This window comes from Mitosporidium daphniae (assembly GCF_000760515.2).
Source record: "Mitosporidium daphniae strain UGP3 chromosome Unknown contig-9, whole genome shotgun sequence".
NCBI lineage: Eukaryota > Fungi > Microsporidia > Mitosporidium > Mitosporidium daphniae.
The window spans coordinates 44,545-68,583 of NW_013546121.1; the positions used below are offsets into that span (position 1 = coordinate 44,545).

The following is a 24,039-nucleotide window of genomic DNA, read 5'->3' on the forward strand; positions in this document are numbered from 1 at the left end:
TAACTCCATCATTATGACGCTGAAAAAGATGGACAACCGTATACCATGCTGTGGCTAATTTTAGATGCCGAATTGTTGGATTTTCTGGAGCATTATTGCGATGTTTACCCTAGCTCGGAGGATTTACTTATGGAGCTTTTTTTTGCCTCAGTCCGCTGCCTTGATTTTAAACGGGCAAATCAAGTACTCGTTTTGTGCAATTCACGCCATTAGGTTTCTTTGAAGCTATTTAAAAAGACCCAATCGGACAAGTACTTGATTTGGTCCATTTTGGCGCTGTACAATCAGGCCCAAGTAACCGAAAAAAAGGGGCCCGAGGAAATTTCTCTGGACCTTGTTAAGAAAATGCTTCATAAGGCGGTTTCCGAAGGCCGCCTCAAGTCATTCCAAGACTATTGCCTGTGTATGCTTCTTCCCACCAAAGATCCCGCCTTTATGAGTATGCTCTCCTCAATCCCAGAGAATATTTTCCCCACATCTTTGGATAGCACTAAATGGAAGGCCCAGGTGTTGTTCCATCAAAAGGCCCATGCTTCTCTTGTTGAATATTGCAAGTCAATGAAGGACCCAACGATGATGTAATCCTTTACTTGTGTTTGTTTTCATAGACTTAACGATTGGGAGGTTGTGGTTTTGTACTTGGATTCCATTGCGGCGTTGAAAAATGAAGTGTCGCAAAATCCCCAAGACATCTTCTTTTGGGAAACCGAGGACTTGCCAGATAAAAAGAGCAATGTCTCCGCTTTGGCTCGCATTGAATTTGCACATAAAACCGAGGATCCAAGGCTCCACGAATATTTGTCCTCTTACTTTTCCAAGTTTGGACACAAGGATTCTTGCTTTTCATATCTTCAACCATATCTGCATCCACTCAGCACATTTGCCGAGGTTACCGCAGCATTTATCAACTCGCACAAAGACGAAAGCCCTTTCTGCGAAGAATCGATCGCTAGGCTTTTGTCAGCCTACAAGTTTAATGAATATTTTCTTCAGAATTTGAACCCAGCGTCGCTCAGTATTTCTTGTAGCGAATATTTAAAGCAATACGGAAAATCAAAGGCGTGCTGCCAAAAGCCTTTTGGAGATTTTATCTTTCTGGCCATTCTATGTGCCATTAGAAAGAATGCAAAAGAACAACAGCAGGTTCTTCAAAATCAAAATCAGGCTCTTGAAAATGAAAAGCAACTAAACGGCGAAAAGCCCGATCTCGTATTGCCATATGAATTCCTGATGAATTGTGCCGTGCTGGCGCTATTTGGACTTTGTGATGACGACTCGAACTTTATTTTAAAGCTTTTTGCAATTTTCTTGCTGCGAGAGCTTGGGGCAGTTTCGTTTGCCTTGTCCCTGTACGATTCTTTGAACGTAAAGTTCATTCAACTAGACATTTTGTCATATGTTGTGCTGGATTGGATTCCGCTTATTGGGTTCAAGGAGGAGGTATTCCGTATCCAAAAAGGGCTTCTTTCCTTGTATGAAAACAATGATAGCGAGACCCCGGAATTGCTTTGCGAGGCATATCGACATGGATCCTTTTCCCAAGTTCCTGAATTTCTCGATCTGCATCTTCAATTGAAGTACTCTATCCAGCGCAAAATCGGCGAAATCTCCGCGTGCCAAGCGGACTGTTTGCAGCTTGCATCAAAGTCAAACATTGAGCAATTCTTTTCCTCTTTAAAGCTTCCTATAGTGTTTAAGACGATCGTAGATAACCGCCCTTTTCTTGACCTGTTTCCCACATGGAGCGCATTTCCGTGGTTTGCAGAGTTTTTGAAAAAGTATTCACCCAAGGAAACGTCCTGGATCGAAACATGCTATGCCATACTTTTAGCCATGAAATCATGTTTCGTCCCATATGATTCTGTTGATGATTTGATCATTCAGCCAACATTAAGGGATTCTTCAGATCAAATTATCCTATTCTCGCAAGTATCTTCCCTGTTAAAGGCAAGTGTATTGGTCGTATTTACAACACTAGGAGTTAACCACGGACGTGCTGAATATCGATCCATTGATATTTGCTCTCTTGAATGTTGTCAAGGAAATCCTCAATGGAGATCATGTGTTGTCATTAAATTGGATCTCCAAAATCGTCGATTTGATGGACAAGCAGTTGAAAGCGGACGTTGCATCTGCACGCCCTTGCATGCAGACGCCAGATGTGATTCTTGTAAGGCTTGAAAGTTTTGTTGAAATCATACACTACCTTACCATTTTCTTGGTGGGACTATACAAAAAAATCTCATCGTCTTCCAATCACGAAGCGATTTGCCTTCAAAATCTAGACACATTAAGATCAACTTGCCTGGCCGTTACTGAGTTGATTCCTGGCATCATTGCCTACATTGAGGGCCATTCTTCTGTTCATCTACCTGAGGAGGTCGCGTTTCCGCTGGCCCCAGAGGATCTGGACGCAAGCTATCATGAATCGCTACTGGAGCCCATGGTATGTTGATGTACCTTATTGTTGCCTAGAATTCTATCCGCAAAAAATTATCGTCAAGCATGCAAAAAGATTGGACAACAATCGTCAATTCTGCTAAAGGCTGCCTCAAACTGTCCAATAAGATTGTCCGCTGCATCGCGTAACCGTAAATTAATGATAAAGGTCTCGTAAATTTAATGGCAATTAAGGAGATTTTGGATCGACTCTATAATGATGTCCACATCTGCAGCCTGCGAGGCCTCTGCATAGATTCTGACAACATTTTCGGTCCCAGAAGGTCTAGAACAAGTGTTTGTGGATTACCTGACAAAAGCTCGACCGCCGTGCATGGGGTTAACAATGCCGTCTATTTTTTCCTGGATTCCCGCAGGCTCAAGTAGCTTCTGCTCATAGTGCGTGGTTTTGAAGATCGATCTATCAGGGACCTATGTTAGGAAATGTTGGAGCTTAATAGAAGCATACTGAGATTTTGGCCTGCTTCGACGGATGCTCCGTGTACATTGATTTCCAATCCTTCATGGAAAATCCGAGAGAAAGAAGAACGCCTTCAACGGCAAGAAAGTCAGAAATAGCATCGCCAACGTAAGAGTTAATTGTTTCAACGAGCCCACAAAGGAGCCCTACTGAGCTTCTCTCGGTCGACGATAGCGCATTCATTTTCTCTGGAGAGGAAAGGAAAGCAAGGGCCTTTTTAAATTTGCCGCTAAATAGTATGGTGCCGTGGCCGTTTGCCTCGAAATAGATTCCTGAATCGTATTTCTTGGCAGCTGAATGCAAATGCTTGACACCTGTGCAAGTAAGCTCAAGACACGTTTCCTATGAAAATTATTGCGCGCAAATACCAGCTCTTCAATCAAATACTTTTGACACGCTCCATTTGAATATGCGGTCTGAATAACACCTACAGACAGCGATGATTGGAGGCCGAGGATCTTTAGGTGCTTGCTAATAAAAAACGCAAAAAGCGCAGCCATCCTATCGCCATCGATAAGCTGAAATTGTTGTTCTAGGCGATGAATTGCACGGAACCCTTACTTTCGTCAAAGTAAAAGTAAACCACCCGATCTGCATCGCCATCAAAGGACACGTATCTGTACGATGGATCGACAAAGCTTACTCCAGCAGGTGGACAGTTGGAAATCTTTACATAGTCGGCACCACACTAAAGATAAATTTGGCTGCAATTGAAACCTTTTCATTTAGCACACCATTGCCACATTGCAACAAATTAACTTTAATCGGCAAATTGTGGATCGAATTTAAAACCTCCTTTAAGGCCAGGTGGCCAACTCCATTTGCAGTATCGACGAAAACGTTGCTCGCGATCTGTTCAGTATGAGAGAAGCAAATTGAAGAGATAAACTTTTCAAACCCCTGGCTTATCTTTGAGTAATAAGCATCGGCCAGAATCTCTTTATAAAATCGAGGGCCCAATTCGCCAACAAGAAAGTGAAGTTGGGGCGTGGTGACGATCCCAAAATCTTGAATGGAGCCTCCAAGTTTGAGAATGCCTTGAATTGCCAGCTGGGTGAGCTCTTTACCACTTGCTCTAACAAGGGTTAAGCCAAACATAATTTGCCGTACCTTGTGTCGCGACCAAGCAGCACATTGGCCTTGTAGGCATTGACATTATCTTTTCGCAGTTGCTTGCCAAAAATCGTTGTTTTCAACTCGAAGATCTTCTGATCAAGCAGGTCATCTGGAGTGTTTACAATGTCGTCAGCAAACACCTCCCAGCTCGCATCAAGCATGTCTCCCGACGGCTCGATAGCTTTGACACCATTATCCTGTGAAATGAAAAAAGCAGATGCACCTCCTCAGAGTTGTGAGAGGCCGTTATCATTAGCCCGACGTGAAGCCCACCCAGTGACATGCTACGCAGGGCAACCAACATGCCCATACGATATGCAATCGGCCCCATCATATGCGCACTATGAATTGCATTGGACATCAATTTACTTGTATCTGAATCCTGATGTGCCGTAGGAAAATTTTGGACGACTCATTTGAGCAGCGGATTTTTTGGGTAATGATCAATGAGTGATCTACTAAACTAGTACCGAAATATTGCAATTTGACAGTTTAATTCCAATTCGAAATAATGAGAGCTCTTGCGCGTTTGTTGTCTAGTGTGGATTACATGGTCAATAGTTCTTACTTGTGGAAGTTGAAACGTCAATGCAGTTATTGGTAACATTGTATTTCAACAGCACATGGTTCGACAATAGAAGATGTAATGAATTTTTAATTATCTTAAGGGGACATAAACGCACTATGCAGGATGATTCCAGGGCAATGTCTGAATAGCTGTTTAAATCAATTGGCCTCACCACAGAGGTCACCATGGTTTGGGAAGGAATGCTTGTATAGCCTCTATCCAAGCACCAAGATCCAATGGTAAAGATTTCACCAACACAAGAGATGTTGTCAGCAGAGGCGGCAGAATTGCTGTAGGCGGCACCACCGCCACCGCCACCACCACCACCACAGCCAAACATCACAAAAACCAAAAACTCCATGAAAACAGATATGTTCCAGTGGACACTTAGCGGGACTTGGATGAATTCGATGGGCCAGCCGGTCCACATCCGACAAACGACGTGGATGTGCACAAATATCCCGTGCGGGATGCAATTGTCAACTAAAATGTATGATTTTTTGGCGTTTGGGACGCTTGGGCCGTTGATGATGGAGAGAACGGAGCTGTCCGTATCAATATATTTACATTGCAGCAAAATCCCATTTTCAGATTCCGAGTGAGAAAGCTGGAATAGGCAGGGCAATAAAGACGAATAGAACGAGAAGGCCTCGGAGGAGGAAACCGTAAAAAAAATAGGTTCACTTGCAAAGACTTCATTGATCAGCGTGCCAAATGTTAGAAATGCAAGGTCCGACTGGTAATACACGCTGCACGTGCGCGTGTGCTTGGCCACAAGCTTTATGGCCGAAAAATCCTCCATACAAGACAGCGATAAAATATCTTTGGATGGGTTTATCACCTGTGGCGATAGAATGGGAAGGTGGTTCGTATTGGTGAAGAACAGATATAAGGCCAACTTGAAGGAGCACGTTGATTTGTCGCCAATGCAGTCGGCCTCCAAAACGAACGCAATTTTCACTCTGCCAAACACATACGCCGTAAAAAGGTGAGTTATGTCGGAGCGCATAAAATAAATTTGCATACGTGGCCATTTTGGGCAGCAGTAAATGGAATGTGTTGTAACAAAGTGCAAAATGAAATTTTCTTAAACCAGCATGGGAATCTTGAAAAAAGGTAGCTTGAACAGGGAGAGCCCTCATGATGCCAAAGACGAGAAAGCCAAGCGGTAAGCCAGAGCGGGCTCACCAGTCAGTAGTTTCCAATGGGATGAAATCAATCTTGCTGAGAATGAGGCAGACCTTTCCGCTTATTCGAGAATGCCTGTAGAGGAGCCAAAAACCCCATATAGGTCTCCCATCGGGGGCTACAGCTCTGAGGAGATCTATGTGTCCTCGGGGGCCGGCGACTTTGCATCTTCAAATCCAAGGTCTGATTGGGATGCTGTATCTGCTTCTTCTTCCTCCGACTGCTTGGAGGACCAATCGAGTTCTGGTATTTGGGGTTTCATTTCAATTTTAGAATTCGAAGAGAAAGGAGACCGCCATCCCGGCAAAAAACCAAACAGGCCCTTTTAACCGATGCCAGCCAGCAATGAGCGTTATAAACAGAGCCATTCTTTATTGGGTAAATCTGACGCCAATAAAAATGCAACCTTATGTTAATCGCAACGGAGGAGGGAATGCAAGTTAACCGTTGCACAATTAGGGAAAAGAAATTGGCCGAGATAGTCGGAATCTTTGTGCGGCCCTTTTATGGTGAAACATGTATAGCTTCAATGCTTTTGCTTGGATGTTTCTTTTTTGTCTCTATTTCTATCTTTCTGGTGGGGATTTTTCAAATCCCCGATTGCGATCATTCGCAATAAATTGCCCTGTCAATCTCTTGGTCCCCTAACTCAAATAATAGACGTAATTGATCGCGGAATGCGATAAGGATTTTTCTTTACCCACAGAACAAGCTGCAACTTGATATTCTCACAAAGTACAGGTGGATCCTCATTTCTATCCGTCTCTTTTTTGTTATTTGTTGTTTCAGGCTGCACATCCTGTGTGCTTTGAGAATTTATCGATATTTTCAAGACCCCAAGTTTTCTAAAGAAATGCTGGCTATTATATGCACATATTCAAGTATTTAATATGGCTGGTTTGCAGAAAAGCAACCCATGATGTCCACCTTCCTGGCGTATAAATTTTCTGGCCTTCATGGTCGATTGCGTTTGTAATCGCAAAACTTTGCACCGAAAATGTCCCATCCATTCAAGAATCGTATTTATTTAAAATTTACCCCAATTCCACACCATCATGGTACATTTTATGTTCCCAAAATATTTCACCACTTAAATAAATGCCAATTTTAATTTCAAAAAATATGCTTCAATGGGCTCGGATGCCGATCTTTTTACATGAGGTCGAAATTCTTTGCATCAGGCCTCCAAAAGGCCGAAGCAACGAAAACCCCCTTTCAAAATCATCTGTCCCGTCTTTTTAGGGGATTAAATGTGCAAACAAAAAAGCCGAAAATAGCATAGCTTATCACGTCAATTGCAGTCCTACCTTGGATTTTCATTTGTAAATTAACTTCCAGATACTGGCGCCCTATTAGAGCCTTCAAAACGAAGGTATTCGCCACATCATCTCTAGCCTTCCTTTTCGCACTCCGTTTCGTGTATTTCTGATACGGGGCGGATGCGCTTAACTTGCATACAATAGCCTGGCCTATTAACGCGATTCAATAAATGCAATCAATTTTACAAATTAAATTTAAATGAAATCCGCTCTACTTGTGGGCGCATATGGAGCTTTAGGGCGTTCTTTGTATAAAACGCTTTTATCCAGCTCTTGGGTATCAATACCTAACTAAGCTTTCCAGAAAATCGTATCTATTGGGTTAAGCCATAATCGATCGACTTCATCTTCAGACTCGGAAACCATATTTGTTCCGCCCTTGGACCCGGACAACATATTACTCCAGCCTTCGGATTCTCTTTCAAAACAGCGATCGCATGTACTTTGATCTATTTTATTTAGATCGACTCTGCCTTTCCGACGAACATAAAATTTGATGCTGTCTTTTGTGTTGCGGGTGGATTTTCCATCGGTAGCGTCAAAGATCACTATGGCATGCATACCAACTGGGTTTACTTTGTAGATGACTTGTTTAGATCGATCGAGTCGATGTACGATGTTAATCTCAAAAGCTCGCTTCTGACCGCGACATTGGCTAGAGACTATCTGCAAGAGTATTTTAAACTCTTTTACGTTTAAGAGATGGGTTGGTCGTTTTTGTTGGTGCAACGGGAGCTTTAGCCCCACTTCCAGGTTGGTCCACCCATTTGATTCATAGACGCGCTCGGGTATGGACTATCAAAAAATTCGGTTCATTATTTGGTGAAATGCTTATCCTCCGAAACATCCGGAATATGCTCAAATGCCAAGATCATTTGTGTTTTGCCGTACTTGATATTTTGCTTATTGGTAGCAAAATCCTGGATACCCCTGCCAATCGGCAAAGCATGCCAAAGGCCGATTTTAGCAATTGGACGTGTGTCGACGACCTATCAAGGTATTTTAAATCAGACTAACATAAGGATCTTGATGACCTTTTATCTGTCAAGATCTGAGCTTGAACGAGGTTCTTTCATAAATGTAGAAACATTGGGCAGCATTACCAAGTGGAATAAAATTTAAGTCAAATTTTAAATAGACGTATTTTTCAGATCACTGTTTGCATATGATATCTCCTCTTTGTCCGGTCTGGGCGCCTTTTCTTGGCGCCTTGGGTCTTGCCATCGCTTTGACCTTCTGCGTGCTTGGTGCTGCATATGGAACTGCAAAAGCTGGCCAAAGTTTGATCCTTGCCAGCTTGACAAAACCCAATTTTAGCATGAAAAGTCTTATTCCTATCATCATGGTTGGTGTAGTTGCGCTTTACGGTCTTGCCGTTTCCGTGCTGATGTTGCAGGGCATCAAGCAAGACAGCTACTCGCTATTTTCGGGCTGCTTGCATCTTTCAGCAGGAATCTGCACAGGGCTAAGTGGCATTGCGTGTGGCTTTGCCATTGGCATTGTGGCCGACTCGGGCACGCGTGCATCCATGCAACAACCAAAACTTTTTGTACCCGTTCTACTTATATTGATTTTTGCCGAAGTTCTGGGTCTATATGGCCCCATTGTAGGAATGTTGCTCATCTTTAAGGCAAGCAACTCTGTTTGTTAGTCCCCAGTGATTTTTTCAAGTTTAATTCGTTCTGATTAAAATTTAATAATCAATTTAACAATTAATTCAATTCAACTTGGCCACATTTCCAATGTCATCCATTGAGAAACTTTTGATTCGAGGAATCCGGTCGTATGATCCCCAGACACAGAATGTGATCGAGTTTTATACCCCGTTGACGATCATTGTTGGCCAAAATGGCGCGGGAAAAACTGTAAGCTCCAAGCACACTTGCACCCTTCCATTAGACCATTATTGAATGTTTAAAATTTGCCACAACTGGGGATCTCCCCCCCAATTCGAAGGGGGGAGCATTCGTGTACGATCCAAAGCTTGCACATGCAACAGAAGTAAAGGCTCAAGTGCGTTTGAAATTCAGAAATGTCAATAAACAGCCCATGATTGTGACAAGGTCTCTTCAACTGACACAGAAAAAAACAAAAACCGAAATGAAGACGCTGGAATCATTGTTGGTGATGAAAGACCCAATAAGTGGAGAGGTAGCTTTGCTTTTATTACAAGGTCTAGCAAATTTCTCTCAGCAGCCGATGTGCCGAGCTCGATACGGAAATGCCGAATCATTTGGGCGTCTCTCTCGCCATTTTGGACAATGTTATATTTTGCCATCAAGAAGAGGCGAGCTGGTACATTTTTTTGGCTTACTGACACCAATTAGGCCGTTGGCAGAGCCCTCGGTGCTGAAGAAAAAATTTGATGATATTTTCTCTGCAACAAAGTTCGTATCTTCAGCATTTACTGATTTGTCAACTAGATACTCGAAGGCACTAAATGAGCTCAAGGATATACGAAAGGAAATGCAGCAGGGACTAAAATTGGAGATCCAAAAGCTTGAGTTTCTTGCATCTGATGTCGACAAGGCGAATAAGGTTCAGCCAACCCTGCTATTACTAACATCAAGATCAAAATTTCGGTTCAGAATTTCAAGGATAAACTATCGCATTATTCTTGCAATGTTTCTTCGTTCGAAAGTAGCATTACAAAATTATCTCTACTCATTGACGATGTAACGTCCAAAGGCAAAATCTCGCTCTCATTAGAACAATCGCTTGAAAAGAAAAAGAACCAACTGTCGGTTTTAGAGGAGGCCAGAAATGACCTTCTCTCCTCGATGAAAATCCTACAAGAGTCTGACAAAGAACTCGAGTCTTTTTTGAGCCTTCAAGTAAATGCCGTTAATTCTGCAGAAGCAGAACTTGAGGCGAATAGATCTGAAAAGGCCAATCTTTGCAAAGAAATCGAAGAAATAGAGAGGCAAAAAAAGACTGCTTCAAGTGAACTTTTACAGGCCACCAACGAACTACAGTTGCAACAATCCAGGATTGCAAAAATCCAGACCTTGATCTCATCCAATCTCGATCTGGATAAAGACGGGCTTACCTTTGCCAAGCTCAACTCTATTTTTTCGGAACTCCAGCACAAGGCAGAGGGGTTTGAAAAAGAGCTTTCACTGTTGACGGCAAAATACCATCAGGAAGAGAACGAACTAAAGATCAAAAGGCAAAGAATTAAAGACCAAATGCACAGTTTAACGGAAACAATTAAATCAAAGAAGCGAGAGCAATCCAATTGCCATCTTCAAAAATCTTCCATTTTAAGCTCTCTTCAAGAATTGTCTTCAATATCCAGGGAGTTTATAGAGCAGCAAGAATTCCAATATCAAATGGAAAATGAACTGTTGGCCAAAAAAAAGTCTACCTGTAGCCGTTTCCAATTTGAGGAAAAGCTTTCTCAATTGGAGAAGGAAAAATTACAGATTGAAGGGGAACTTTTGGAAAACCAGGATCTTCTTAAAGAGCTGAACAGGGCCTCTGAAGCGAATACAAAGATTTCCATTAAAAGAACTGATCTGCGAAGAAAGGAAATTGCATACAAGCAAGCGTTCAATTCTGTTTGCTCGTATTCCTCTCAGCATTTGGGAAATTCTCCTTCAGAGTCTATTGACGATATAATATCATACTGCGCACTTTCGTCGCACGAATTGGACATCAAAAAGGGCGTAGTTTCCTCTAGTATTGAAGAGCTAGCCAAAGGAATCAACATCAACAAACTCAAATTGGAGTCGTTTCAGGCGCAACTTGAAGAAGCCAACTCCAATTTGCTGAAAAACAGGCTGAAATCGGAGTCCTTTTTTGAGCTTGTAAAATGCAGTGGCTTGTTATCATCAAATGAATACTTTGAACAGCAAACGTCTTTTCCTTTGGTTTTAAAAAAGCTGGACGCTCTTCATGTTGAGTTAACGAAGCGACTATCTTCTTCCAGGGAGTTGGAGAATATTTACGGATCGTTTTTACAGGCCTCTCTTTGCACCTCAGAGTGTTCTTTGTGTTGTCGGCGCTTTTCTTGTGAACTGGAAAAAGAACGCTTTACATTGAAGCTTACAAATTTGATAGCAAATATTCCATCTGAAGTCAGGGTATATCAAGACCAATTGACAAAATTGGATGCGATTCATGTCAAGTCTCGTGAAATCCAAACGCATTTGGACTACATACAAGATCTCGAGGGCGAGAGGATTCCCGCTTTGATCAAAAACATCGAAATCCACACTGGTCAAATTGAGGCGTTGAATTTGTCTCTTGAAAAAGCATCCAGCGAATTGAAATCGCTGGAAGAACTAGCGGGCAAATATGAGGGCTTGATGAAGCTCGTTGAAAGTGCAACGAAAATCCAAAAGGAAATCAAGCAAATTGAGCAGGAGATTTTGTTTATCGAAAAATCAGATAACATTGGCGTCAACTCTTCGCATTCGTTTGATTCGATTCAAGAAAAAACGGCCTCTCTTTTGCGAAAATCGACCATCATCAGGGGAGAGTCGGATGTCATAAGCAAAGATTATTCGACAAAGCTAAGCGATATACAAATGCTGGAGTTACAACTGAAAGATAAATTTTCTGAACTGAACGTCCTGAAGTCGAAATTTGAACACAAATTGCGGCTAGAAAATCAGTTGGCCGAGCTAAGTAAGCTTGATTCTTCGCTGCAAGTTGAAATCCAATCCTCGCAAGCCTATTTGGACACTGAAAACCAAACTCTTTTGTCAGATATTCAGTCAAGATCCTGTGAAATCGCAAATTCCTACAAAAACGACGAGTTGGCATTGAGAGAAGCCAGAAGATCCTTTTTAGCTTACTTCAATCCATTTTCGTTGATACTTTCAGAATGTTGTGAATGGGAAAACAGAAGAGGCATTGATTTCGTCACCTCGGAAGTGGTTTCTCTTCAGGACAAGATATCCCGGTTTTCTATCAAACAAGACGAGCTCAGGGAAACCATTTCTCGGTTGGACGCTTTATTCCTTTCCTATTCCCAAAAGGCATCTGAGATAAGGAATATTGAAAGGAATGTTCGAGATAATATCAAATCCCGCTCCATGTCCAAGGCTATTTCTTTAAAGAGAGAGGAGCTTACCGGCCTGCTTAATGGATACTCTTCCGGATTACCTTATATTGAGTATAGACGTCAGGAGGAAGAGTTGAAAAGAGAGCATTCTGAGCTGCTTGTCAAGGTATCGATGGCACATTAAATTATAGAAAGCAGGGGTTGTTGGTGAAATCAAGCAAGTCGAATCGCATTTGCAAAGACTGGCAGCTGAACTCGATACCGATTATGGAGAAATCGAAAAGAAACACAAGTCCCAGTTTGTCAAGGTGAAGGTCACTGAGCTTGCCCTGGTTGATCTCGACCAATATGCCAAAGTGCTGGACTCGTAAGACTTTTCTTTCACGTAACCCATTGCTAGCGCTATTATGAAATACCATTCGTTGAAGATGGAGGAGATCAACAAAATCATTAGAGAGCTCTGGGTTTCCACATACCAGAGCTCCGACATAGATACCATTGAGATCCATTCTGATGCAGAAACTACTCGAGGAAATCGCTCGTACAACTACAGGGTTGTCATGCTCAAAGGCGACACCGAGCTTGATATGCGCGGGAGGTCCTCTGCAGGCCAGAGGGTGCTAACTTCGATTATCATCCGGCTGGCTCTTGCGGAGACATTTGGGCTGAATTGCGGCATTCTTGCTCTCGACGAGCCCACTACCAATTTAGACCGGTCAAATATTGAAAGCTTGGCAGAATCGCTTTCAAAGTACCGCATTTTGCTTTCCCCCATTTTAGCATCATTAAGGCGCGACGGAGACAGTTTAATTTCCAGCTTATCGTGATCACCCACGATGAAGAGTTTGTGCAGCTATTGGGAAAATCCGAATTTACCGATTATTATTGGAGAGTTTCCAGGGATGAAAAGTACGGCGTACACATTGCTCATTTTTAGCCAAAATTCGGTCATCGAAAGGCAGTCCATCGTTGCCGGCACTTCCACACACTGATACTAAATTAATAAAACACTGCATTCTCGTGTCGGGTCCAACTGTGCAACACCGTTGTATGCTTGCAATCTCATACCTCTTTGGGGCGAGTTAGAAGAGTGCACCGCCTGCAGCGCTGTACGTGTACCGCCGCAAGCAGCTCATTTTTGGTGGCGAAAGAAATCACATTTATTTATCGATGGGATTAATTAAAATACTCATCTGTTTCTTCAAGAACCTCCTCAACCCACTCAGAGACGGTGGTCGATGCAGATAGCTCTTTTTTTGTGTTAAAGAGGTTGGGATCATTAAGGATATTACACCAGTCGGCTCTAGCAGCCTTTTTCCATGCAATCCAGTCGGCAACAAGATTTTGTTTGCTCTTTTCTTGATTTTGCTGAGTACTGACGATGTTTGCCTGATCTTCCTGGTCAAAGATAGCGGAATAAGATTTTAAATTCTTCTTGATGTCTTTGACCTTTTCAGGGCTAAGCAGGATTTTTGGTCTGGGTCTCCAAGAAAAGTTCTTCAAAACATCCATGGGCTGGCGACGCAAAGTCTGGCCTCTAAAGTCCCAAATTGTGTAATTGTTGTCGGACTTGCAAAGATAATGCAATTGAAAGGTTGCGAAAAACCTTCCCGAGGGATCCCATTCAGCATGGGTGGCATTAAAGTTTTCAATCGACGATAGCAATTCAAACTCTTCTTTATCGTTGATCGAGTAAAACTCCAACATTCCAGCCATGTTTTCGAGCCCACAGAAGACAAAAAACCGTCCCTTTGGATTCCAAAGAACAGACCCAATCGATCTCTTTTCAAATGACTTGATGAGCCCCATTTCGTACCGGGATGTGACGGTAAAATCCTTGGATTTGAGGGGCTTTTTCATGTTGTAAAAATTGATGATAAGCTTTCCAGAGTCATTTTCAATCGTCGCAAATCGATCTCCAGTCATTTCCCACGAAAAAGAGGTCAGAAGCCCGTTGAGCTCCAGAAATTCCACAGAAACGTCCTTTTCGTTGAGACGAAAGATTTCAATCGAGCTGCTCTTTTTTCCCTTTGACCGATCAACGGAAACCGCAAAGTATGTCGATTCAGCATGCCAATACAAGTTGCAATGGGATATGTTGAACAGGTTTTTGATACGCAGCAGCCTGAACGTTGGGATCTCCAAAACCGCAACTTTGGCCGGTGTATTTTCATACTCCATGCTCCAATAGGCAAGAAGGTTTTTAGAAGGCGAGAATGCAATGTCCACCACAGAAATGGCAGGAAGTCCCAAAGATTGGTTTCCCCCGTTGACGAAATTAAACGAGTCTGTGGAGTTCATCAAAAACACTTCGTTTTTGCCGACAAAGGCAGCATATTTATCATCGTGTGACCATTTGACATTGGGCTCGCTCAAATTTTCAAACAAAAATGTTTTCACAAACATGCCGGTAGAAAGATCCCAAATCACCACGTTACTATTGAGGCCAGCAATCGGTTTGGCGCTATAAGTTACCATGAACTTGTCTGCTTTGGAAAACTCAACCGCAAACACCCCGGGGTGGGAAAACCGATTTATGGGCTGGAATGTGGGCCCGCCTGAAATCATAATCCCTTGTTGGTGGAAAGAGGCCAGATAAATTCCAGTAGTTGACCATTGTAATCGATCCGAGATGTTGGACTGTGAAAAAACACGCTCATCTTGGTGAGCACCTTCATTCCAGAAAATGGATATCGAATCGGAATGATGAGCAAGAAATTGATCCCTGGCTCGTTCATCACATAGCCATGACTTTAGGTGCCCCTTTTCGGTAAATGGCTCTGGTGTAAACTTGAATTCCGTGATGGGGGTTGACGCGATCGATGCAAGCTCCGAAAATGGAAGGACCAGAATGGTATGGTTCTTGTCTAACACTCTACCATGAAGCGCCTGCTGGACATTCTTGGCCTGAGTGGCGTCCTCTAGCTCGACAAAAAGAAAGCCTTTGCAATTTCCTGTTTCGGGATCTTTAGGAATATAAATGCCATTTTCACGAATTGTGCCAAAGGATCCGATCAGTTTGGTTTTAAGCAGAGTTATAAAAGCCTTTTCCTTTGCAGGCTCAAATTTCGGAATCTGGTCTAATAGCAAAATATGGTCTGTAGACAGATCAGGAGCGATCGAATACTCCTCCTCCAAATCTGTGAAATCTATTCCAAGCTCTTCAAGCGTAAACTGATTTCCCGGGCTGATCATATCGAGGTGGGCGCAAAGAGATGGATTAAAAAAGAAAAATTTATTAATATTCTTCTCTCCAACGTGTATCCGGGAGGGGAATGTTAATTTTTAATATTTTAATTTCCCTCTTTGTTAATAAACACTTCACACCATGCAATTAACTCCAGAACATTAATAGGCTTTCTTAATTGCGCTACAAATGCCAACGAGCCCGCTATCAACGTGCAGCGGCCTGCTCACAGAGGGTCGCGATTTATTACCAGATGAAGATTTTACACTAATTTAAATTTTCTAATGTCTTCAGAAAGTGCACATAGCGATTCCAGATTTCTGAGCTTCTTCTCCTATCTTTCTTCATGTATTTCTTCGTTGCAACAGCTAAAAAAGGAACTGAACTTGAAACAACCCGGCTCATTTGATAATCTTGGACGAGAGGCTAAAAGTACGCTTGGATCGTTTTTTATGTTTAGATGTTTCTCCGACGCATTTGTTATTCGAAGGTGGGAAGCTTGATTTGGGAAAAATACTAAGCAATCAATTCCAAGTTTCGCATTCTTTTAACCTTGCCGCGGGTACCCTTCCATCGACGTACCACTTTGGGACCGTTTTTGTCGGCAAATCGGTAGCCCATTTTAATTTGATTGTAGAATTTTCTCCAAGGCATGCTTGACAGCAATGGCGATTTGCAGGGAAAAGTGCAGCTCTCCATGAGCCAAAATCTGACGGCAAAGTGTCAATGTCAAATTTCTTCGCGTCCAGGATATTCGATGTTTCAGTCTGAATCTGAATACCTGGGCCGGGACTATACTCTCAATGCCAAGGCGATCAATTTTGACCCAACAAATCTAACTGGTGTCTTTTCGCTTGGATACTTGCAATCAGTCTCGAAAAATGGCGGCCTTGCGCTCGGGATTGAGGGCATCTTGCAGCGCCCTATGCCTGAGGTCGAAGATGCCGGCATGACGTTTATTGCCAAATACACCACAGACGCCAAATCTATCTTTGTAGCAAACATTCAGAATTTTATTGGAGTTCAGCTCTCGTATTTTCATCGCGTAAATGAAAGTATTGAATTTGCGGCAGATATGCAGACCATTCTTGCAGGGCCTCAAAGAGAGGCACTTGCAACCGTTTCTTGCAAAATGGAACATAGACAGGCCAGTGTCCGCGCATCACTTGATTCACAAGGGAAACTGGGTATGTTTCTTGAAGAGAGACTCTTTGGAAGACTTGCGCTTTTAATATCCGGTGAGATTGATCATCTCAAAGGAAGAAACAAATTTGGAGTTGGGTTAGCCATTGAAAGCTGATCGAACGAGATCACGGTGCCACCTCAAATAAATTAAATTGAAAATTTGCCGTTTTAAGATTAGCCCAATGATGAACTTACTTTTTAACTAATCCTTTCATCGAGTCATCCTGTTCGTGGCATTTATGGGTGTCGATCCGTTGAATAAGAGTCCTCTATACTCAACAGAATCAACCGCGTTCTCCAATGGCGGTGCATTCCCTTCCTTTGCAAAGACCTCTAATTCAGGCAGTGCCGGAAAACAGCTACTTGACACGCGTATTGGAAAGATGAAGGGGGGAATCCAAATCCATAGGATTTGGGAAAACAATGACCCCTTGTTGGGCCTTTCCATAAACGAGAAAATCAGAGGAGTTGCAAATCGGATTTTGCATTCCGATTTCTACAAGAAATGGTACCTCTTTCTTACCCTTCTCTCGACACTGTGTCTTGTGTTGACTTTCATGTACACTTGGTATGTTATAGCATTTTAATGCCGCAGCCCGACGAATTCGTTGTTTTGCCTTGAATTTTTTGTCTTTTTTTCCATGGCTATAGAAATCTCACTGCGGTGGATCGTCCAGGGACAGGTTTGCGTCTTTGTTTGATTGTAGATGTATCTCCATGCAATTTCAAATGTGTTTGATCTTGTGATGCTTGTGCTATGTGGCGCGCTAATATACCTTATGCATGGACCGTGCTCTGGAAAGACCAGTCTTGAAAGCGAGGTGGACTCCTTTCTGTTGCTTTCAAGGAACATATTCCAATTCATCCGGTTGTACTGCATGGTAAACAAGTAAGCCTTTTCAAATCGGTTTTCTTTCACGAACTAGGCATCGATTGAGCCTAAAGACCCGTCTTTCCATGATCGATTTCACAGACATCGAGTCAAATGGGTACCGGAGGGCCTTTAGTTGAAATTTTTTAATTTAATAAATTTAAAATGAAAAACACGCGAGCTCCCATAGTGGGAAGAACACAGGCATCTGACAAATCCTTGCTGTCCTCTCTAATTAGAGGCCTAAAATTCAACAAGCCTTCACGTGATAATAGCAAAAAAAGCTCGCCTTCAACAACAGCGGAGCAGCCAAAAAAGCATCCAGTATTTATTTGATTTTATTTGTAGAATGAGCCTCAAGGAAACGAGCAAAAAATCCGTCTCTTTGGCCAGGACATTCCCTCCCCTATTGCTTCCTTCTCGCAAGTTCCAAATTTGCATCCAAAGTACTAGTTTCTATCCTTACCATTAGACTTGTGCTTCGCATTGAGGAGCTGGGAATGATGGCTCCAACTGCCGTTCAGAAGCAATCGATTCCTATTCTTTTAGCGGTAATGGCAATTCCTTCACATTTAGGGCCGAGATTTAATAGCCTGCGCACCCACTGGCTCTGGGAAGACACTCGCCTTTTTGCTTCCGATCCTTTCTCTTCTTGAACGCCATTCAAAAGCTGGCGGGTTCAGAGCACTTGTGCTTGTCCCGACCAGAGAGCTAGTTGAGCAGATTCATAGGGACATTCTGCTTCTTACCTCTTCCTTATCCGATTTTAAAATATGTCCGCTCACAAATTCAATGTTGAACGGCTTCAAGGCAAATCCTCCATCATCTTTCGGTTTGTCAATCGGCTAATTAACGTTTAGATATCATTCTGTCGACTCCCCTGCTACTATTTCAAGCGCTGAAAGATAAATGTGTTGACTTGACGCAATTGAAGATCGCCATTCTCGATGAAGCGGATAAATTGCTGGAGGAGTCCTTTTTAGAGCAAACAGATTCGATTCTGCCGTTCCTTCCGGAACGGTGTGTCAAAGGGTTATTCACCGCCACTCTTCCTTCCACTGCGGAGGCAATGGCATTTACATTCTTGAAAAACTCGCCAATTCGGCTCTTTGTCGGCCAAAGCAACGCAGCGACCGAATTTACGATGCAAAAGCTCGTCTTTGTGGGCGAAGAAAATGGAAAAAATTTGGCCGTTAAGCAACTACTTAACGGAGATTTCAAGTCCCTTATTGACGAGGACAAAAGCTTCATTGGTTTAAAGCCACCCATTTTGGTATTTGTTGACTCCATTCAGACGGCACGAAATCTTCTCCTGGAACTGGTTCCCTTGAGAATTCCTATGGCAATAATACATGGCGAGAAAAGCCATTCTGAACGCTCTAAAATTATTGAAGAGTTCCGGATCGGAAACATTTGGATTTTGATTACAACCGAACTGTTGTCCAGAGGAATTGACTTTAAAGGAGTGAATTCGGTGTTGAATTACGATTTCCCCGACTCATCTGCTTCGTACATCCACAGGATTGGCCGCACCGGCAGGGCTGGACGTAAAGGAATTGCAGTAACCCTGTTTTCAGTGGAGGATTCCGATAAACTGCGGTCAATTGCAAATGTCATGCAAGCCTCTGGATGCAAAGTCCCGGCCTTTATGCTAGAGCTGAAGAAAACAAAGAGAAAAGAGCTAATACAGAAAAAGAGGCTGCTAGATAAAAAAAACAAGCGGCAAAAGAAAAATGCACTTCGGCAGTCGCAACGTTCATCCCAAAACAACGACATCGAGGAGATGGACAATAGTGATGAAGACACAGACAGCGGGTGAAGGGAGGCTTTTAAATAAATTATTCAATCAGTCAGGATCCTATCCTTTTTGGCAAGATTCGTTCCAAATATTGAGCGTGCAGGAAAGGCAGCGGTATGGCTGCGAGATGGCTTTGATTGAAAACTCACTTGAAATCAGATTCAAAAATCCACAACCGGTACAGTTCCAAAAGATCAGCGGGGAACTATTGAAAATATGTAATGAATGCCCAAATGAGGTACCTGTTAAAATGGCAAGAAAGCAGCGTATTTTGTTTTCCAAAGAAAATCTCATATTTACATCTAATTGTTCCCTCTCTTTTTGGCTGGATTTTGACGGGAATAGCAGTAGCTATGGGAGTGGTTGGGCAGAGGTTTGGCTCTATTGGGCCCACCGTTGGGGCTGAAAAGGAAGCCGTCGATGGGGCTGAGGAGGAAGAAATGGAAAAATCGGCGTGCAAGGTAGTTGAGTCCTTGGTTTTATTTTTTGTAGATCCTTTTTGCTTCTTCATAGCCAAACTAGGCGCTGATTTTTCCAATAAAGACGACGATGAAATGAATACCTTCGATTTAGGCTTGCAAAGAGCAGATGTCGCTGCTCTTTTGCTTTTATGGGCTTTTAGGCTCGTATTTTGGATATCGGTTCGTGTGTTTTCCTGTTCAAGCTTTTCAAGATAGCATAACACACTTATCCGGGATGTTATCTCCTTTAATAAAAAAGAAGGAGATAGCCACAAAAAAGATGCATGAAAATAGCGTTGAAAAAGCCCCTCAAGCAGATGCAGTGTCTTTTCAATCGTAAAATAAGATAGCCTGCCATCGAGCAACAGTGACTTGGCATATGAAATTGACACGGCTGATTTTGGAACAGTAATAAACTTGCTAAAATAGGGAATGGAAAGATATTCATCGGTGATATTAGCGAGGAAATCAGCGAGCAAGCTGGTGTTCTTTCTTATGAGATGCCGTTGGGGCATGATTATGGCAGCCGCTTGTACTGGAAAATGGGATTCCATGTGTGCTTTAGAATACTTTTTCAAAAAAGCCTCCTCTCCCTTGAGGGATATTGAGCAAATGGGGCAATTAAAGACAAGGGCACTGCGATATCCAGTAAAAACGTGGGGAAAATCGCGATTAAATGGGGTTCTTTTTGCAATACCTCTAGATGATGCGAATGGGACAGATGCATTCAACGATATATAAAGAGGCGGCAACATATGCATCCAAATGGAATGGTATGCCTCGTGTGGGGAGATCAGTGCATATTCTTGGGTGCGATTTAGATTAGCTGGTAGTGGGGTATGCGATGGAGAAAGTTCTTTGCCTGTCTCGATGATTATTGTGGGCAACTCAAATGAGTGGAAATCAAGGTGATATCCTACTATGTTGCAGAGAACTAAAGGATCGTCTATTGCGTTAAAATTGAACAGACATACTATTGTCATGTTTGGAAGCAAACCCGGTGACGACCAAGGTATCGATCCATGGAGAGAGCTCTACAATATTAACAAAATTGGCCCTCTATGGTCCATAAATATCAAGGCCTACATTTTGCTTGTGGGCAATGGTAACCGAATATAAATTAACAATTTCCTCCATTGGAGAACGATTTGAAAAAAAATCCATTAAAGTTTCACATTTGATGGGTAATTGTATCAATTAGTACACCCAACCATCAATTCGGTGTTTTTATCGATGTTTCGGGGCCAATTGCTCGGTGTAGCCATTAGGCGGGTTAATGGTAAATTCTCTGCATTCTACAAACCAAGTCGTGCAAAATTTAATCTCTTCTCCAGAGCATTTTCCAATTCATCCGCTGAAGATGAGAATGAAGAGACCGATGTTTTAATCGTTGGCGGCGGACCTTCTGGCCTTTCAGCAGCTATCAAACTCAAGCAATTAGCAGCACAGAAAAACAGACCAATCAGAGTAGTCCTTTTGGAGAAGGGGTCTGAAATCGGTAATATAGCCTCGCCGATAACCTCCAAGGATCACATATTTTAAGCGGTGCTGTGTTAGAGCCCACTGCGTTAAATGAGCTGTTGCCGGGATGGAACGAAAAGCCAACGTCTTCAAATCTTCCAAAGTTTCCTGTTGCCCAATCAGTTGTTCAAGACGAGATGATACTTTTGAGTGAGAAGCTTTCCTTTGCCCTGCCAAAGCCGCCCCAAATGCACAATCGTGGCAATTTTATCATTTCCCTTTCCGACTTTACAAAATGGCTAGCTGAAATTGCGGAAAACCTTGGGGTGGAGATATATCCGGGAACTGCCGCATCAAAGGTACCCTTGCTTTATTGAGGCCGTGCTTTCCTTTAGGTTTTGTATTCTAGCAAGGGTGACGGTGTGGTTGGTATTGAAACAAATGCTGTTGGTATCGACAAAAAGGGCACCAAAACTAGCTCCTATCAACCAGGAATCAAATTTTTGTCTAAAATCACCCTCTTTGCCGAAGGTTGTAGGGGCTCGCTGACAAAACACCTGGAAGAAAAGTTCCTTTTGAGAGAAAATTCCTTCCAAACTTTTGGATTGGGTTTAAAGGAGGTATATTTTTGTCCCATTACTTGGATCATGTAGATATGGGACATCAAACCTGAAAATTTCAAAAAAGGTTTAGTGCTTCACTCGGTCGGATGGCCTCTTTCCCATGACACATATGGAGGCTCGTTCATGTACCATTCCGGGATCGAAAATAGAATATACATCGGAATGGTTGTAGGCCTGGACTACTCAAATCCTTACCTCTCGCCCTATAATGAGTTTCAACGATGGAAACACCACCCAAAGATTTCTTCGTTTCTTGAGGGGGGCAAATGCATATCTTATGGTGCAAGAGCCTTAAACGAGGGCGGCATTCAGTCCATTCCGAAGCTTAGCTTTCCTGGTGGTGCTTTAATAGGCTGTTGTGCTGGGTTTCTTAATGTTCCTAAGATTAAAGGAACCCATACGGCGATGAAAAGCGGTAAACTATCATTGCTGACAATTTAAGGGATCCTTGCGGCGGAAGCCATCATGGAAGCTAGCCTAAACAGCGCCAAAATGGGCGCTCTTTATGAGCAAAACATTAAAGAAAGTTGGCTCTGGAAAGAACTCTATGCTGTCAGGAACGTCCGACCGAGTTTCAAGTATGGTCTTGTTGCGGGGCTGCTTTATTCCGGCATTGAAACTATCATTTTTCGGGGGAAATCGCCCTGGACACTGAAGCACCATTCACCAGACCACTTGACCCTTAAAGAGGCTAAAGATTCGGTCCAAATTACATATCCGAAGCCTGATGGCAAAATTTCGTTTCCATTGTTGGATAATTTGGCCAGAAGCGGGACAAACCATGACGAAAATCAGCCATGTCACCTGATCCTCTCAGACCCCAAAATACCTGTGCATGTAAATCTGGAAAAGTATGCCGGGCCCGAAAGCCGCTATTGTCCCGCCGGTGTGTATGAATTTGTCGATAGTGCTGGTGCCTCCTCAAAGCGGCTTCAAATCAATGCCCCAAACTGTCTGCATTGTAAAACTTGCGACATCAAGGACCCACTTCAAAATATCACATGGGATGCACCCATGGGCGGGGGAGGCCCAAATTACTCGGGGACATAGGGTTATAAATTTATTTGACATCATTGCCATTGTAAACCGGCACACTAATTTGCTTTAATTGGAAATGATGGAATTGGAAACTAGATTTGCTTCCTCATTCTCCATTATGAGGGTGCTATTTTCTTTTGTAGGAATCGAGGCTTCAACTAGAACGTTGATTCCGGAGGAATTTTCCTTTTCAACCTGGGATTCAGAATGCTCCAATTCGTCTTGCGGAGAGACCTTTTTTTGTCTTTTGGGAGTGGTATAGGGAGAAGAAACAGCCGATGCAGAGGGAGTGGATAGGGAAGATGATGAGCGGATTCGACTCGATTTTCGAGTAGGAGTCTCTATTGGCGTTGTCATCGAGCCCGAGGCGTTTGAACGGCGTTTTCTCGGCGTGGTGATCACTTCATCGTCAGAGTCGTTGGATGATTCAGACTGGATTTGTTCATTTTCAATCACAATTTTATAGTTCTGTATTTGGACCGCATTTTCTGGGGAGTTTGCAAACAGATAATCATCGATGAACGAAGCTTTAATCAGAGGGATAGTTGCATGGATCATTTTCTTGGTGAGCGTTTTTTCATCCTCAACAAAAACCAACAAATATTGCACCGATTTCGACATTTTTTCATAGTATTTTCCGCCGTTCTGCTCGATCAGGGAGCGGTATTTTCCTAGCTCTGGCGATGAATGTGATGAAAAAGAGAAGGAAATCCCACTCAGGGCGCCAGAACTGTTCTTTTGCTCAGATAAGCATACAGTTGGCTCGCCATCGCATGGAGCTTGATGTTCTACATCGCCTCCTGCACGAGCGAGACTGTCCCCACTCATGGCGGTGGTATCTTTTGATCCAAACGTTGTGCTTTCTTTTGTGGCATTTGGTGTTGAATTTTCACGCGGAGGTACGTTTTTAGCCTCAAGCGCCTCACAGGCAATAGGACTTGCAGAGGCAATCGCGGTTTCTAATATCTCACCGGTTGCACATGGCTTGGCATCCTCAAAATTGGAAGCATTGCATATGGTAGGGTCTGTTAAAGGTACGCTATCACATTGCACCGCATCGGCCAATTTCAAATCCTTGCACGAAAGTGTATGACGAATGCTGGGTTTCGAATCGGCAGCGCCAATTTCTGCACTTGAGCAATCAAATTTATTCCCGTCTTGCAGACCAGTCTCGACATTTTCTATTCTCTCGGGCATAGAATTTCTTGTTTCCGCTATTTCTTCATGAGATACTGTGGATTGTTCAGATGCTCGATCGATGGTAGAGTCGGATGGGGACATGATTTAAAATTT

At 42.8% G+C, this 24,039-nt stretch overlaps 13 protein-coding genes across 13 annotated transcripts; 7 read left to right on the forward strand and 6 right to left on the reverse strand.

Moving 5' to 3' along the window:
• Nucleotides 1-45: 45 nt before the first annotated feature.
• Nucleotides 46-2,455, forward strand: DI09_9p210 (uncharacterized protein; the record flags this gene model as incomplete). The annotated part of the gene is made up of 4 exons (XM_013380911.1): nucleotides 46-183; nucleotides 238-554; nucleotides 609-1,929; nucleotides 1,979-2,455. The coding sequence occupies 4 exons, from the start codon at nucleotides 46-48 to the stop codon at nucleotides 2,453-2,455; spliced, it is 2,253 nt and encodes a 750-aa protein (XP_013236365.1).
• Nucleotides 2,456-2,619: 164 nt separating this feature from the next.
• DI09_9p220 (uncharacterized protein) lies at nucleotides 2,620-4,397 on the reverse strand (the record flags this gene model as incomplete). The annotated part of the gene is made up of 8 exons (XM_013380912.1): nucleotides 2,620-2,725; nucleotides 2,750-2,871; nucleotides 2,909-3,262; nucleotides 3,289-3,452; nucleotides 3,482-3,608; nucleotides 3,638-3,995; nucleotides 4,031-4,233; nucleotides 4,260-4,397. 8 exons carry the CDS (start codon nucleotides 4,395-4,397, stop codon nucleotides 2,620-2,622), a joined length of 1,572 nt encoding a protein of 523 aa, XP_013236366.1.
• Nucleotides 4,398-5,299: 902 nt separating this feature from the next.
• DI09_9p230 (uncharacterized protein) lies at nucleotides 5,300-5,638 on the reverse strand (the record flags this gene model as incomplete). Its single annotated transcript, XM_013380913.1, has 1 exon — nucleotides 5,300-5,638. One exon carries the CDS (start codon nucleotides 5,636-5,638, stop codon nucleotides 5,300-5,302), a length of 339 nt encoding a protein of 112 aa, XP_013236367.1.
• Nucleotides 5,639-5,701: 63 nt separating this feature from the next.
• DI09_9p240 (uncharacterized protein) lies at nucleotides 5,702-6,121 on the forward strand (the record flags this gene model as incomplete). The annotated part of the gene is made up of 2 exons (XM_013380914.1): nucleotides 5,702-5,772; nucleotides 5,896-6,121. The coding sequence occupies 2 exons, from the start codon at nucleotides 5,702-5,704 to the stop codon at nucleotides 6,119-6,121; spliced, it is 297 nt and encodes a 98-aa protein (XP_013236368.1).
• Nucleotides 6,122-6,358: 237 nt separating this feature from the next.
• DI09_9p250 (uncharacterized protein) lies at nucleotides 6,359-6,802 on the reverse strand (the record flags this gene model as incomplete). The annotated part of the gene is made up of 3 exons (XM_013380915.1): nucleotides 6,359-6,436; nucleotides 6,493-6,652; nucleotides 6,720-6,802. 3 exons carry the CDS (start codon nucleotides 6,800-6,802, stop codon nucleotides 6,359-6,361), a joined length of 321 nt encoding a protein of 106 aa, XP_013236369.1.
• A 1,256-nt stretch (nucleotides 6,803-8,058) lies between these two features.
• On the forward strand, nucleotides 8,059-8,762 carry DI09_9p260 (uncharacterized protein; the record flags this gene model as incomplete). Its single annotated transcript, XM_013380916.1, has 3 exons — nucleotides 8,059-8,108; nucleotides 8,134-8,191; nucleotides 8,250-8,762. 3 exons carry the CDS (start codon nucleotides 8,059-8,061, stop codon nucleotides 8,760-8,762), a joined length of 621 nt encoding a protein of 206 aa, XP_013236370.1.
• Nucleotides 8,763-8,853: 91 nt separating this feature from the next.
• Nucleotides 8,854-13,059, forward strand: DI09_9p270 (DNA repair protein Rad50; the record flags this gene model as incomplete). Its single annotated transcript, XM_013380917.1, has 6 exons — nucleotides 8,854-8,976; nucleotides 9,011-9,751; nucleotides 9,844-12,288; nucleotides 12,314-12,489; nucleotides 12,523-12,837; nucleotides 12,861-13,059. 6 exons carry the CDS (start codon nucleotides 8,854-8,856, stop codon nucleotides 13,057-13,059), a joined length of 3,999 nt encoding a protein of 1,332 aa, XP_013236371.1.
• Nucleotides 13,060-13,298: 239 nt separating this feature from the next.
• DI09_9p280 (subunit B of eukaryotic translation initiation factor 3) lies at nucleotides 13,299-15,317 on the reverse strand (the record flags this gene model as incomplete). Its single annotated transcript, XM_013380918.1, has 1 exon — nucleotides 13,299-15,317. The coding sequence occupies one exon, from the start codon at nucleotides 15,315-15,317 to the stop codon at nucleotides 13,299-13,301; it is 2,019 nt and encodes a 672-aa protein (XP_013236372.1).
• A 276-nt stretch (nucleotides 15,318-15,593) lies between these two features.
• On the forward strand, nucleotides 15,594-16,609 carry DI09_9p290 (uncharacterized protein; the record flags this gene model as incomplete). The annotated part of the gene is made up of 3 exons (XM_013380919.1): nucleotides 15,594-15,741; nucleotides 15,770-15,942; nucleotides 15,989-16,609. 3 exons carry the CDS (start codon nucleotides 15,594-15,596, stop codon nucleotides 16,607-16,609), a joined length of 942 nt encoding a protein of 313 aa, XP_013236373.1.
• Nucleotides 16,610-18,434: 1,825 nt separating this feature from the next.
• On the forward strand, nucleotides 18,435-19,184 carry DI09_9p300 (uncharacterized protein; the record flags this gene model as incomplete). Its single annotated transcript, XM_013380920.1, has 1 exon — nucleotides 18,435-19,184. The coding sequence occupies one exon, from the start codon at nucleotides 18,435-18,437 to the stop codon at nucleotides 19,182-19,184; it is 750 nt and encodes a 249-aa protein (XP_013236374.1).
• Nucleotides 19,185-19,368: 184 nt separating this feature from the next.
• DI09_9p310 (uncharacterized protein) lies at nucleotides 19,369-20,607 on the reverse strand (the record flags this gene model as incomplete). Its single annotated transcript, XM_013380921.1, has 1 exon — nucleotides 19,369-20,607. The coding sequence occupies one exon, from the start codon at nucleotides 20,605-20,607 to the stop codon at nucleotides 19,369-19,371; it is 1,239 nt and encodes a 412-aa protein (XP_013236375.1).
• Nucleotides 20,608-20,857: 250 nt separating this feature from the next.
• On the forward strand, nucleotides 20,858-22,758 carry DI09_9p320 (electron-transferring-flavoprotein dehydrogenase; the record flags this gene model as incomplete). The annotated part of the gene is made up of 5 exons (XM_013380922.1): nucleotides 20,858-21,122; nucleotides 21,152-21,444; nucleotides 21,481-21,705; nucleotides 21,739-22,123; nucleotides 22,151-22,758. The coding sequence occupies 5 exons, from the start codon at nucleotides 20,858-20,860 to the stop codon at nucleotides 22,756-22,758; spliced, it is 1,776 nt and encodes a 591-aa protein (XP_013236376.1).
• A 54-nt stretch (nucleotides 22,759-22,812) lies between these two features.
• On the reverse strand, nucleotides 22,813-24,027 carry DI09_9p330 (uncharacterized protein; the record flags this gene model as incomplete). The annotated part of the gene is made up of 1 exon (XM_013380923.1): nucleotides 22,813-24,027. The coding sequence occupies one exon, from the start codon at nucleotides 24,025-24,027 to the stop codon at nucleotides 22,813-22,815; it is 1,215 nt and encodes a 404-aa protein (XP_013236377.1).
• Nucleotides 24,028-24,039: the final 12 nt, after the last annotated feature.